We start from the raw sequence: 15874 nt of genomic DNA, 5'->3' as shown, positions 1-15874 counted from the left end.
CTCTCCAAACCATCACTGATTGTGGAAACTTCACACTAGACCTCAAGCAACTTGGATTGTGTGCCTCTCCACTCTTCCTCCAGACTCTGGGACCTTGATTTCCAAATGAAATGCAAAATTTACTTTCATCTGAAAACAACTTGGACCACTGAGCAACAGTCCAGGTCTTTTTCTCCTTGCCCAGGTAAGACGCTTCTGGCGTTGTCTATTGGTCATGAGTGGCTTGACACAAGGAATGCGACACTTGTAGCCCATGTCCTGGATACGTCTGTGTGTGGCGGCTCTTGAAGCAATGATTCCAGCACAGCAGCAGTCCACTCCTTGTGAATCTCCCTCAAATTTTTGAATGGCCTTTTCTTAACAATCCTTTGAAGGCTGCGGTTATCCTGGTTGCTAGTGCACCTTTTTCCTTCCACTCAACCTTCCATTAATATGCTTGGATACAGCACTCTGTGAACAGTCAGCTTCTTTAGCAATGACATTTTGTGGCTTACCCTCCTTGTGAAGTGTGTCAATGACTGCCTTCTGGACATCTGTCAAGTCCGCAGTCTTCCCCATGGTAGTGGAGCCTACTGAAACAGACTAAGGGACCTTTTAAATGCTTAGGAAGCCTTTGCAGGTGTTTTTGTTAATTATTCTAATTTACTGAGATAATGACTTTTGTGTTTTCATTGGCTGTAAGCCATAATCATCAACATTAACAGAAATAACACTTGAAATAGATCACTCTGCTTGTAATGACTTTTTGTATTGAAGAACTGAAATAAATTAACTTTTTGATGATATTCTAATTTAGTGAGAAGCATTTGGAACTTGACTATAGCATGTGCATACTAGTGTCAACAAATGTATTGCCCTCCTATATAATGCAGGGGTCAGCTGCATGCAAAATATATATCAGAAGTCTAATGAGGAAAAGGAGAAAAAAACTGCTGAGCACAAAAGGGTGAGATCCAGATATTTTATACAGAAATAATCTATTCCGGTATAAATCTCGTGTGCAGCTGAATAGGAGGCAATTTATTGCAACCAGAGAAGAGATAGGTTAACAGGCAAAACATTTCATTACAGGCAATAGCAGATTATAATATGGGCAGTTAGTATGGCTGGCCAAAGCACCCATAGTATAATATGTCAATGTCAATCAAAAACAGCTTCTCTTTTCAAAATGGTGTGCATGTCCCATCTTTCTTAATTCATGGAGTTGGTCCTTACCAAAGATGATGTCTATGCTGAAATCTTATATTCTAAGAACTTCAGATCGTAGTGGCCAGAGCCCCTGTACCTGTCACTGTGGAAGGTAGCCTAAATGTTGCTGGTACACTTCTGGTGAATCAGACGGGTTGTTTTTTTTTATCAAATGTAATGTAGATTATTAGGGATCTAAAGTAATTTAGGTTTGGTCTAAGACTACATAGGGCCAGAGATATCTCAGAGGGACACTTTGCAGTCATCAAAACAGGCCTTCTGGACCTGGATAAAGAGGAAATAAAACATAACTTCTACAATAGGAAGATATATCTTATGAGTAATGGATTTATAAAGAAGCCATCATCCCTTTTGATAAATAATTGTACTCCTCGTTAGAAAATAGCTCTAGAGCATCTTTACTTAGACCTGTGCAGTGACATTCCTTTTTTAGGGCTGGAACCAGTAGCAGTATGTTTAACAGTTGCTTAGTCTCACCTTACCCAAGGATGTTTCTTTAGGCAGTTCTAGTGGAAACTGCTTCAGGAAAAGTGCTTTTTTTAATGCTATGTTCCCACAATGAGTGTTTGGTGAGCTTTCCACTCTGCGTATTTTCGAAAAAATGCAAGTAACCCATCTTACGTAGTAGGTGCAGAAATGCTGCAGCATCAAAAACGCCCCAAAAGCCGATTGTGGGAACGTAGCCTTAGGGTATGTGCGCACGTCTTTTTCAGGCGGATTCTACCTGAAATAGCGCTGCAAATAATGAACACAATGCACAGCAATCTAAAAGCAACATTGTTGTGCACATATTCAGTCTTTTGTTACTTCTTTTAATCCCTTCAGGTTTTGGAAACTGTAAGGCAGTTAAAAGACGTAACCTGTCATCAAAGCTGCTTCAGGAAGCGATTCACCTAGGAAAGTTTCAACAGCTGCGCCAGCATCTTTAAGACTTCATGTGCACACACTCTTTGGGACGTTTTTTATTTTCTGACGTGGCTTTGAAGAGTTTTTTTTTTCTTGAGTATTTTGCAGCCTTTTCTTTGGACAATGCATAATTTGGAGCAGATTCCATCTGGAGCTGCTTCGAAGAAGTGACGTACAGTAGTGTTCAAAATAATAGCAGTCCAATATGACTAACCAGATTAATCAGTTTTTGGTATAAATTATATTACCACGTCAAACAATTTACCAGTTGGTGCAGTAGATTGTAAGAAAACCAACAGAATCAGCATTCATGATCTGCATGTTTTTGAAGGATGAATTGAAAGGTGTGTGTTCAAGATAATAGCAGCGTTCCAGGTATATTCCCATTCTTTACCAAGATACTTTCAATCAAATCCTGGAGGAATGGACGTAGATGTGTAGCAATAAAAGGTGGCTTATTAGGTAACTATCTCCTAATCTACATCATAGAACAACTCACCAGAACACCTTGCTTGCTGTTAAAAATGTTTTAAGTTGTGCAGGCAACAAATGCACCATGTGCAAGTATGCCAAGAAAGCTAAAAATATCTCTGATACAATTAATAAAATTTATTTTGATGTTAATTCACAATTTGTGGTTTATTGTATAGATTATGACATTTGTCAGGTTAAATCCACTGGATGTATCGGTCAAAATCGAAGAAAAGGATCTCTGAACATATACAAAATATTAACACTAATAGTAGATCATATTCTGGTGGAACAAGGCACTTTATTGACATGCATAATGGTAGTACTGATAACTTTTTCAAGACTGGAAAAATCCTTTTTCACCCAATAAAGGGGATTGGAAAAAGAAACTATTACTTAGAGAAGCATTTTGAATCAACAAATTAGATACAAAATTTCCTAAGGGCATAAATTATATTGAATCATTAATATATCAGTTTTGCTCTACTTACCTTTCTATAGTTTTTTTTTCCTCAAAATTTTTGATGCCGTTTTCTGATGGCGAGTCTGTGTACATCCTCATTGTGAAGACGCAGGTTTGCGTTGGAGGTTGTCACAGAGGATTATGAATGCATGTACCGGGATATCTCCGCAGCGAGGATGTAACATTTGAATGTGAAGTTGCCATCAATTTATCCATCTGCGCTTGATATTCATTTACGCCTTTGAATATGCATAAATCTTATGTTGCTGTGGCCATTTTTTATATTTAATTTGCATGCCTTCAGATGCTGAAAGGGGTTGTCCACTACTTTATATGATCCCCCAATGTATTCCCTCAGGGCCAATAAGTGTTTCTCTAAATATCTTGTGGTGCCTTTTCTTCCTGTGAGCGGCGCTATCACTGGCCGCTCACAGGCATCACGTGACCCCCGGCTGCTGCCGGCTCTGACATCCGCTGATGTCACGACAAGTGCTGGCTGCAGCCGAAGGTCCCTCTCCCGCGTTCCCCCGCACGCTCTCTCTCCCTCTCCTCATTCACTGGGAAAACGCACGGTGGATGCTGGGTGTGACACACAGGGTAACCCCTCCCACAGCCCAGAGTCCACCGCAACACTGATGTCACGCCTCACTTGACGTGACATCAGTGACGGGTCACGTGATGCCTCTGAGCGGCCAGCGATGGCGCCGCTCAGAGGCAGAAAAGACACTGCAAGCTATTTACAAAAACACTTCTGGGCCCTGGCCGATGGGGGGGGGTTATAATTAGTAGTGGACAACTTCTTTAAGTATAGTATTAGAAATCAATATTTGATCCTTGAAATTAGTGTAATTTTTTTTTTTTTCTTTAGTTTTTAATTTCCTCTGTGTTCTGCCATAATGCATGGTCAGCATGGATACATGCTTAAGTTTGCATTTTATGCTTATTCAATACCCATTATACTTGCATGCATTTTTCTGTTCATGTGTTGAACTTAACATGTATTAGGTGGTTTAAGGTAATAACATGTGGTTAGCAATCTCACGCTCTCTATAGCACTTTTGTATATTCTATGACTAAGGGCAGCTATTACTGATGAGCGAAGGTGTTCAAGAACGTCTTATCTGAGTATCTTCAGCATGCTCCTATATATTATGTTAGAGTCCCGGTGTCTGCACGATTTGTGGCTGTTAGACAGGCAATCCCTGCATGTGTTGAGGCTGTTTATTAGACAGCCTCAACACATGTGAAGATTCCCTAACAGCCACAAATCATGAAGACGCAGGGACTCTAACATAATATATAGGAGCATGCCGAAGATACTCAGATAAGACGTTATCCAAGCACGTTCGCTCATCACGAGCAGCTATGCCAGAAATGTGCAAGAATCACTATTTTTTAATCATTGATATCCCATGATATCAAAGGAAGTTTTATTCAAGTACCAATCCTTTTTCCCCCCAACTTAAATGGGTGCTGTGATCACAGAACAGCACAAATTCCCAGTGGATGCACCTGAAAATATAGAAAATCCTCTAGTTTCAAGCTTGAAAAAGGCCCAGATTTGGAAAGATTGAAAATTTGCACTTGCACTTTATATTGATGGTGAAGTAACAACTAGGGATGAGCAAGCATGCTCTGATATGGAGTTATCCAAGCATGCTCTGGTTCGGATAGAGGAGCCGGCGTGCTCGAGTTAAATGCTCGGGTAGCTGCAGCAGCAGGCATCGGGGCTGGTACACGGCCGCTAAACATGCGGAGAATGCCCGTGTATCAGCCACGATACATGCAGCCGCGGCTACCTAAGCCTTTGACTCAAGCACGCCGGCTCCTCTAGCCGAACCCGAGCATGCTTGGATAACTCCATATCCGAGCATGCTCGCTCATCCCTAGTAACAACCTAACGATTTTCATGGTTGCCGAGTTCTCTTGGATGGCTGACTAGATGTTGGTTCTTGGCATAGCAATAACACGAATTCCATGCTACCTGTTTTATCATGCTATCAATGTGTTCGGTCTTCTCCACGGACTGTTCTAAAATGATGATTATCTACTCTGAGAAGGCAGAGAATGTCAGTGTTTGGCTACATTCACATGAACATTTGAAGCTCCTGTTTGGAGTGTATGCCGGGAAAAGCCTTAGTGAAGGAAGCAAAACTGTGCTTACATGTGAACTTTTACTTTAAAAGATAAATGTGAAAATTTAACAAAATACAAAAAAAAACAAAACAAACAGTACATTTTTTTATTCAGTCTTACAAAAAAAGAAATACAAAACTTCAGATGAAATTTTTTGATAACAAAAACCTCCATTTAGCTGCATCAGAAATTTGTTAAAATACAGTAAAGTGCTTATTCCAGTTTTTTTGCAGCACAGATTTGTGACTTAGAGATAACTTTACTTAGACTTCCACAGTGCTTTATGGCAAATTTGCATGTAGTTTTGGTCATTCACACTTGTACCAACAAGCTAAACAGTTTGTGCATATATTTCTGAAAGTCATTATATAACTTAAAAATTATTATTTTTTATCATCATTTTGGGGTAGAAGATTTATTCAGTTATGCGAATTTAATTTTGCATGAGACCCCATTCACACATTAATGCCATGCATTTATGAATATCAAGTTTCCTTGCAGATAGACCAATAGTCCAGACACATACAATAATTGTTTAAAAAAAAGAAAAAAGTCCAGGTTTGGTCGGATTTGCAGACCAATCCTGCTAATTCACATCTTGGGGTTCGTGTTTGAAACTGCTAGAACATGGATAACATCTGGGTGCAATCAATTTCAAACAAGCATATGAGAAAATCAGACTTAAGGTTATTAAAATTTATTTTTTATTAATATTTATGCATCTTTTTAAATGACCCTCTATGAATTTTCGAAGTGCAATAATCTATAAAAAGGAGGAGATGCATGCGTTTGGCATCTGTGGTACATTCATCCTGATCTGTACATATAAATGTCTTTCAAACTTGAATAATGAAGCTTTTATTTAATGTTCACACCATAGATGCAGTTTCTTGTTGGTTCCTGAACCCTGAGTACATCATAAAAGATAGTTTATTTTTACAGGAATATACTTAAAGGGCTGAGATCATCAGTATTTCACAACCCTTACAGTTTTGTTCTAACCCACATCATCCCCCCCCCAAACTTTAAAAAAAAAAAAAAAAAAAAGCACTATACATTTTACATTGTTTACTTGTACTGCTCAGGTTAAGGCTGGGTTCAGACGAGCATATGCAAAAATTGCTGTTTTCTTCATCTGCAATTTATTCCTTTTTACACACAGACCATCAGTTAGTGCACATGAACGTCTTTACACACGAGCACTTTGACTTGCATTGGTCAGTGTGCTGCCCGAATGCTACTAGTTTTGAATACCGAGCACATGGACTGATTATACACTCGTCTGAATGAGCGCTAAAGGCTATCCAATTTTGTACCTACGCTTATATGTCCAGCTAAAGATACAGATTAAACAAACAAAAAAATTCTATAAAAAAAATTCACACTACTGCAAAAGTTTGTCAGGTTTGAAGAAAATGTTGCAAAATAAGAATACTTTCAAAAACATAAGTGGCAAGAGTTTATTTTTTATCAATAAAATGGAAAAAGAATGAACAAAAAGAGAAATTTTAATCAAAATCAATATTGGATGTGACCACCTTTTGCTTTCAAAACCATATAAATTCCTCTAGGTACAAGTGTACAAATCATGGATTTTGTAAGATTATAGTCCGGTAACCAATTATACCAAACAGATAATCATTTTTCCATATGTATGTTGAAACAACCATTAATTGAAACAAACGGGTGTGTATAAAAACTGGGTGAGGAACGACCAAACTGCTACAAAAGGTGAGGTTGTGGAAGACCGTTTCATGTCACAGGTCATGCAACATAGCTAGGCTAAGCAAAGCAGCAAAACAAAGTACTTATACTGCATCAGCTAGATCTCTCCCAGGCAAAGATTGGAAAGCAGAATGGGATTTCAAGAGGTGCTGTTCAAGCTCTTTTGAAGAAGCATCAACAATTTTATAACATTGAGCATGCGCAGTGATTGACTAAGTAAAGTTCATGCAGCAGATGAAAGACATCGTGCTTACTTCCCTTCAGAACTAGCTGAAACCTGTGGGACCCAGCTACACCATCTACTGTTTAAGAAGTCTGTCTATAAGTGGTCTTCGTGGAAGAATAGCGCCCAAAAAGCCATACCTTTGACTTGGAAATAGGGCCAAGCGTTTCAACCAAGCACAAAAAATAGGAACATGGATGTATTAAATAAAAAAAAAAAAAAAAAATGACAGCAGGTGCTCTGGACTGATGAGTCCAAACGTGAAATGTTTGACTAACAAAAGGCAGTGTGTTTTCCGAAGGGCTGGAAAGCAGTACAATAAGGAGTGTCTGCAGGCAACAATGAAACATGGTGGAGGATCCCTACAAGATTGAGGCTGCATTACAACAAATGGAGTTGGAGATTTGGTCAGGATTAATGATGTCTTCAATACAGAGAAATGCAGGCAGACACTTCATCATGCAGGGAGACATCTGATTGGCTCCAAATTTATTCTGCAGCAGGATAATGACCCAAAACATACAGCCAAAATCATTAAGAACTATCTTCAGTTACAGAGGAACGAGGAGTCCCAGATGTGATGGGAAGATCAATCATCTCTATCTGGGATATTATGAAGAGACAGAAGGATTTGATCAAGCCTACAACAACATAAGTTCTGTTGATAGTTCTCCAAAATGTTTGGAACAACCTCCTTGCCGATCAAAAACGGTGTGCAAGTGTATTCGAAAGAATTGAGACAAAGGCCAGTCACACCAAATATTCATTTCATTTAGGTTTCTCATTTGTTCATTTACTTTTATAAATTAACAAAAAATGGAAGTAACACTTATTTATGAAATCATTACATTTAGCATTACTTGACAGCATTATTCCACACTTGCCTAAAACTTTTGAACAGTACCGTGTATCACACCGACAGAGTGCATCTACTCTATACACAAAGCAGTTGCAGAAAACCTGCATTGAAATGATCTTAATATAAGACAAAGTTATTGGAAATGTATCAGTCACATGCTCCAGCGGCTGGGTGGAAGTGTGTGGTGCCTTGACAAATGGAAAAACTACATGCTGTTTACCACAAATTGTTGTGGTAAAGTAAAGGTAATGCGCATTGCTGCAAAACTTGAAATTTGGAAACCACATGTAGTCTTGGCACCCTAACGCAGCAAAGCTGTAACATGTGAACCCAATATAAATAGACTGTTGGATCATAGATTTAGTCCAGTTGTACAAAATCTAAATGGTATTATTTATCTATAAGTAAAGCAGATCATATGCAAAGCTTACATGGCTATGGCCGTAACCACGTAAGCAAATTGTTATTAAATGCTTCGATTCCAATACCTAAAACCATCATAGAAGCAAAGCAATGATGAAAGTTTACAACCCAGCAACTACCAACTTCTTAGGTATTGACCATAAGCCAATCCACAAGGTGTACATGAGCCAAATATAGAGCAGTCTATAGAACGCAGTATGCGCCAGCCTGGTACTGTATTAAGGCACTATTTCATCTGGTAATTACATGGCATTCTCAAATACAAGCTCTTTATTTTACACTGTCCCCTCGGTTAAACACTACTTGTTGCACCGGAATAATGATAAACCAGTTTCTTAGCTATACTTCTGTATTGTTCCAGCGTGAAGCAGCCACACTAAATGCACATCATTTCTTGGGGAAAAAAAATCCAGCTAAAAAAGGACCTAACATGTCTGTTTTCTCCCTTAAAATATGCTGCAAAGATCAGAAATCTCAAATTGATCAACTGATGCCATTTAAGGATCTGTTCACATACTTGGGCCCTAAAGCAGAAAGATTATGAGTGATTTTGCAACAAATTCTCAATGTATCCAAAACAACAATTAAAGCACCTTTTTGCTCTGATGGTAAGAAACAAGCGACCCTCACATAGTCAGATCTGATCCCAGAGTTACAACGCTTCTATATATACAAAGTGTATGATCAAACGCTAGTGTGATCCTAGCCTGACCGTCCTCTTACTGGAAAGACGAACTGAACTTACCCTTATTTGTAGTCTCCAATTATGGAAAGCCACAGATCTGCATAGAATTTGTGGACAGACAATACAGAAGGTTTCCTAATGAAAAGTTATTGCTCCAATACATTAAAGTAAAGCAACTTTGCAATGAAAAAAAAAAAAAGAAAAGTTGCAAAGGTCGTAAACAAACTTTATGCCTTAATGTACAAATATCCTAGGGGATTATTCTAACTAGGACCAATATGTCAATAGGAACCATAGAAACCTATAGGAATGTTACAACATACTTTTTGGTACTATAAACATACAAGGTACACTGTGTGGCCAATCATGATGGGGACATGGAGACGTAAATAAAACACATTTTCTAGCCAGATTTCCATTGCCCACTTTTGCCAGATCTGCAGACACAAATTTTATTTTTTTTTTATTATTATTATTATTCCAATTTTTTTCCAAGACATGCAAAAAAATACCTTCAAATGTAAATTCTCCTTTTAATATTGTCACTCAAAATGAGTTGCCAAGTCTCCTGCTCATCTCAGGTTAAACATGTATAAAAATAAAAATCGAAATATAGAAAAACTAGATTGTTAAAATTAATTTTTATAGCTTTTGAATGGTATGAGGACAGTTTTTTGGGGGAGAATATGCAGATTTTAATGACAACATTCACGACACCGTATAAAATATTGTAAAATGTGTAAAAAATATATATATATGCAAGTGCTAGATGGCGACAATACGACCAATTCCACCATTGGTTTTTGGGTTTTATTTTTATGCCGTTCATTGTGCGGGAAATCGGACTTGTTAACATGATTCAAGTCAATAAAATTAAGGTGATAGATAAAAAAAAAAAAATCTTAAGGCTGTGTGCCCACGTAGCGTTTTTCAAGCGTTTATGCTGAGGAATTTCCGCAGCGTAATCGCTAGGTAATCCGCACCCCATGGTCCCCAAGGGGATTCCGCATGTTCTATGCACATGCTGTGGATTTTTCCGCAGCGTTTATGCTGCGTACAAAAATCCGCAGCATGTCATTTAATTTTGCGGAAGCGCAGCGGAACTCCCGCCATTGACTTGCATTGAAACGTATAGAAACCGCGACTGTACATTGGTACAAGCGGCTTCTATGCGTCTCTATGTGCGGATGGTACCCAGTTCTGGAGGAGAGGAGACTCTCATCCAGACCTGGGTACCATTGTACCTGTAAAAAAAGAATAAAATAACAAAGTTTATATTCACCTGTCCGGCGGCTTCTCTCTGAATGCCGGCATCGCTTGAGGACCTGCGGTGACGTCACAGTCATGTGACCGCAGGCCCTTCACCGCTCTGTCTCGCGATATGCCGGCAGCCGGGAACCAGACAGGAACGAGCGCTGCAGCCACGCCGGGGCCTCGGGGGTGAGTATAGCTTTATTTTATTTTTACGGTTCACACTGTATAAATCCATGCTGTTTGCATGGATTTATATAGTGTGACCTAGTTGTCAAGCACTTTCCAAGTGATGCTATCGCCTGGAAAGCGCTTGTCAATCTGCATGCGGAAACGCATGTGAATCCGCATGTGGATCCGCATGTATTCTGCAGGAAAAACGCATGCACAATCTGCATGTACAATCTGCATGCGTTTTTTTCTGCCAGGGAGATGCAGAAATGCTGCAGAAATTTTCTGCTTCATTTCTGCATCGTGGGCACATAGCCTAAACCTTTTCTATGTTTTAGCAGTTAAAAAAAATTCAGAAGTTTGCATAATAAAAAAATGTGGTTTGTGTCACCTTTATCTGGACCTTTTTATTTTCTTCTGTTGATGAGCATGTGTGAGGGCCTACTTTTTAGTACATCAAGCTGTAGCTCCAATTTAGGGTACATATGATGCTCTGAATGTAGGGACACGCCTAGATAAACATGGAAATGACAAACAATTGGCAACATAGATTACATTTTTTTTTTGGGGGGGGGTGGGGATGGAGTTTAGCAAATGAAAAAGGACGATTCTGGAGATTATTTTTTTTTATCGTTTTGGTATTCACATTCTAGAACAAGTTTTGTTTTATCTTATTAGTTTGGGCGATTATGCATTTTTATACAATTTTTTCCCATATCTTATTTTTTCATGTTTTTGAAAATCTTATCTAGTCCCCTAAGGGGATTTCAACCCTAAGGGGATTTTTTTCCTTTTTGGTTGTCATATTCTAAGAGCCCAGATGTTATCAATTTTCTGCCTACAAGGCTGTGTGAGGAGGGCCTGTTTTTTTGTTTCACAGCTGGACTTTTAATTGGTACCACTTGAGATCTAAACAAAAATATTGGTTAGTAGGATGAAAAAAAGAACAGCATTACTGACAATGATTTTTGCATTTTTTTTTTTTTTAAATTGCATTGTACAGGATAATTAGTGATCTAGTTTTATAGTATCGGTAGTTACAGATGCAGCCAAACTGTTATTTGTGGGAGGGAGATTGTTTTTTTTTTTCCAGAATATAACATTTTTATTGGGAAAACTGGTATTTTAGGTCTAACATTTATTTTAATGTTTTTCAATATTTATTAGTCTCCCCAAGGGGACATTGGGTGGCGTAGATCATACATTGTGCTACTCATGTAGTGCATGACATTATCTCATCCAGCCAGTGTTAAAATAATAGGAAGCCTATTGGATCCTGTCCCAGGCAAGATCTAACAGTCATCAAAATGTAGCCGACAAGGGAATAACTCATCGGCACACCGAGATCACCGAGGTGCTCTCTTCTTGGTGTCAAACTCCTCATGTGTCACTATTGACAGAGGCACATAGGGGTTTTAAATTGTTGGGATCGGTGAGAAAACCGATCTTAGCAGTTACAGCAGGAGCCCAGCCGTGCACCAAGTAAGACTCCTACAACTGATTGCATGAGTACAGATTCTGTGTCCATAAGATCACCATGCTATATACCAGTCATGGAAAATGAATCGATTCATGACAGATATATCATGTATCGTTAAGAGCTCAATGGTGTGATACTACAATTACCACTCAATTAGTTTTTGTCTTCACAAAACACCAGATTTTATTTTTCACAACTCATTTTTTCAACAAAGTATTGGGGCTGATGTTTGGAGGTGCATAAATAAAAAAACAGCCATTCCATCTTTTTTTGGATTTGTTCTTACACTTTGTGGTATCATTTATGCTGGGCTACATAAAAACATGTGTTTTGGTGTTCTGTTATCAGGAACAGAAACCGAATGTCTAAAATGAACGTGCTGTATAGCTGATGCAACGTGAAGCCAAAAAAAAACACCGATTTGATGGGGTCCACTATGTTTTTCAAGCAAAAGAAAGCACATCATGCAGAACTTTCTTACACCGCAAAAATGGGTATAAAACTGAACACAACAAGACCCCATTATAACCAATGTGATCCCTCTGTTTTAGTTATGCCCTTTGCTTGTTCCCAATATACGAAAGGATGGCCTACATGCAAATGGGAAAGTAGTGTTCCCATCTTTAAAAGTCATCACCCATCTATAGGGTAGGTGTCATGGTGTGTCAGAAGTGACAGTCGCCCTGCAGTTGGTTGCAGGAGATCTCAGCGTTTGACATTACAGACACCTTCTTAGAAGCTGTCTCTCTAGGACCCAGTGGCTACATTCCTCTTGCTAATTAACACCCTGGCCTGGGTGTATAAATACCTGCTGTTTGCTGGAGGGAGGTGCTGGCGATACTCACATGACCCATTGTGAAGGCTTGGAGCTAGTGCCGTACTTCTTCCTCTCTGGTGAGAAGAGGACGGGTGTTCATCTCTTTGAAGTCGACTAAAGCTAAGCTATCTTCCCTTGTTTGTTCCCCCTGGTTGTCTTTAGTTGTCAGTGGGGATCGACGCTCATCCCCTCCCTTCCATAGCAAGGGCCAAATGCCAGGGAAAAACTGGGTGAGGTTCCTGTGCGGCGATTGGTGCAGAACCACTATAGGGATGTTAGGGAAGACCGGGTGATACAAGGTCAGCCTAGGAGGTCTCCACTACCCCCTTTCACTAGAGTCTGGGCCCCCTTCCCTTCGTGTTGCACTTAGTCTTTCCTACACCTTGCCTGACAGTAGGTGAAAACGTGATGATCGATAGGGATCTGTGACCTCCACTGATCCCAAGAGAATAGGAGCTGATCTGCAGTGGCCACTAGTCACTATGATGGAACTGTGGTGCTCCACTCCATACACCCTTTACATCTGGCCGTGCCGGAGTTAACACCTAGTGCTGGAACTCCTCTAATCGTATACTGATTGCCTATCCAAAGGATATGACAATATTATGAGTGCACAACTCCTTTAAATCTCAAAATGATGATTATTTTTTTTTAGAAGGGGTCATTACAAGCAAAATTACTCACAATTTATTAAGTTTTAACAAAAAAAATATATATTTTTTTAGTTTTAATCTTTTTTTTTTTTTTTAATTTTAGTTTAATTCCCCAGGGAATCATCTCGAGTGCTCAGAAATAATTTGCAATATTGCAGTATTACAGCATATTATTCACAGCAATGTAAATATGACAGACTGGCAGTGACTAGAAGGTGCATAAAGTAGAGACATGGGGACTATGCCATATCAACCCATTGGCACACCATCAATCATTCCATCACAGGGGGCCAACGAAGGGAGCTTCCTCGATCTAACTTTGATACCACAGACAAAAGCAACAGACTGCTTAGAAGGCCAGGATTGGAGTACTCTGTTCCTGACAATTGCAGTAGGGCATCAGCTGCACACTATGGTTGACAAACACTGCTTCTAAGCCCACAGCGTCCTCCCATAATGCACGTATGGCTCCAGTCAAGAATAAATACTACATTTCTTTGTAAGGTCACGCAAAACACTTTTTTCCTATAGTAACCTGTTTAGATATTGCTGTTATATAACTGTAAGGCCACTTTCACACGTTCAGTATTTGGTCAGTATTTCACCTCAGTATCAGGAGTGGCGCAATCAGAGGAAAAGTATAATAGAAACACGTCACCACTTCTGGATTTATCACCCACTCCTGGTTTTATCATACAAATACTAATGTAAAATACTGACCAAATACTGATAGTGTGAACGCTCCCTTAGGGAACCACCCTGGTGTTTATCTGGTCCTCTTCTAGCAAACCAATTCTTACTAGCTGCTTGGTATAAAAGTAGGAATTACTCCGCCATTCATGTAAAACAGGGTTTGGGTGGTAAAACTAAGCGGAGTATAGGACCACAATCTTTTAATACATCAGGTGTACAGTCCAAGGGAACACGAAGAACAGCATAGAGCGCCATAACAAGTTTAACAGCAATAAAGAAACAGGAGCATTTTCTATCATTTATAAACTGAAATTGTTATAGTTTGCATCATGAAGCAAAAAATCGTAATATTTGTTGGACATTCCTTTGGAATGAGGGGGACACGAAAAAGACCTAATAAAATCTGGTACAAAACAAATCCAACAGACAGACAGACAGACGCATTTGAAATGTCATTTGTGACATTGTAGCCAGGTAGGAGTGGCCAAACAGAATAAACCATCAATTGTTTCAAAAACTGCGCTGAACACAACATTTAGCATCGACTGAAAACATTGTCCTCAATCACTAATCCTACAAAATAATTTGTAAAATTGACTTCATCAGTCTGAGAAATTCAGACAGCAGCCCTGTATGAAAACCAAGTTTGTCATTGTGCCGGCTAAACGATAAATTATTTTGCGTTTTTAAAACACACAATTTATATATCGGTCATTCTTCCTCCGCATCACTCAAGAAGCGTGTGCTAAGCACAAAACCGCCATTGCCCATAAGCGGTGCATCCAATGCCTCCCCGCTGTGTTTTAGTGCAATGGGTATAAAGCAAAAGGATCAGCGTGATCAGTAAGTGCCACATTTAGCTTTTCTAACTGGAGAATCTACGCTTTTATATAGCTGGAAAAGAACAAAACAGAGCAGGTCCTTACCCTCCTCTGGGATCCAGCATCTATACTGGTAGAGGTGCTGAGCTCAGTGATCGGCTCCAGCGGTGATGCAAGCACAGAGATTGGGGCAGCAACGCTGGATCTCAGAGGTTGTGGACCTTCTCTGTTATTTTGCAGCTATAAAAGCAGTTGAGGACCACTTTTCTTAAAGTGGAAAACCCCTTTAAAGTCTTGTATTTTAGAGTGAAACTCTAGAAGACTTCCATAGAATATTGGTTCACCACATCCATTTTCCTATCTTTATCCCATTGCTGTACAGCAGAGAGGTGAAAAGAAAAATGAGAAATAAATCCAATAATCATTTTCTGTGGGTTTGCTTATTCTGAGACTTTGTTACACATGCAATCATTCACAATAAGAATGGATGCTATGTTAGGAGGGGAGATGCCCCCTTTACTCCCCTGCTGTCTCCTCTTTGCCAGCTTTGATTCGGAGGGAGGAGAAAGTCGCATAGAGCAAGAGGTAGCTTTAATCATAATGGTGCATGAGGAAGAAGAGTCTGCTGCTTGCTCCTCCTCTTCTCGCTCCATCAGCTGGCGGTTCATTGCTATAGCTTCAGCAGCAAATGACGTAAGATCTTTGGCACTACTGTTCCTAAAACAACAATACCACAATGTTATTATAGCATTTCATTTATTCATTTATATTATTAATATTCCTGCAATAGTCAATCTGCTCTCACCATTGCTGGAGAAATTGTATTTTATTTGCCCTATTGTAATACAGTATTGCATGCGGTTTCAGAGGTAATATTTACCATTTATC

General features: G+C 39.3%; 1 protein-coding gene across 1 annotated transcript in view; it reads right to left on the bottom strand.

Moving 5' to 3' along the window:
* Nucleotides 1–5277: 5277 nt before the first annotated feature.
* MKNK2 (MAPK interacting serine/threonine kinase 2) overlaps nucleotides 5278–15874 on the bottom strand; it is a 55410-nt gene continuing 44813 nt past the window's right edge. Inside the window, exon 14 of the mRNA XM_073686328.1 lies at nucleotides 5278–15703. Coding sequence (XP_073542429.1) covers nucleotides 15427–15703 — 277 coding nt within the window. The 3' untranslated portion in view covers nucleotides 5278–15426. The remainder of the gene's footprint in view (nucleotides 15704–15874) is intronic.

Source organism: Phyllobates terribilis, unplaced genomic scaffold (genome assembly GCF_046119375.1).
Source record: "Phyllobates terribilis strain yellow unplaced genomic scaffold, ASM4611937v1 Scaffold_1__5_contigs__length_1240528914, whole genome shotgun sequence".
NCBI lineage: Eukaryota > Metazoa > Chordata > Amphibia > Anura > Dendrobatidae > Phyllobates > Phyllobates terribilis.
Note: the sequence above shows the minus strand (reverse complement) of the source record. Positions and strands in the feature narration are given on the sequence as shown.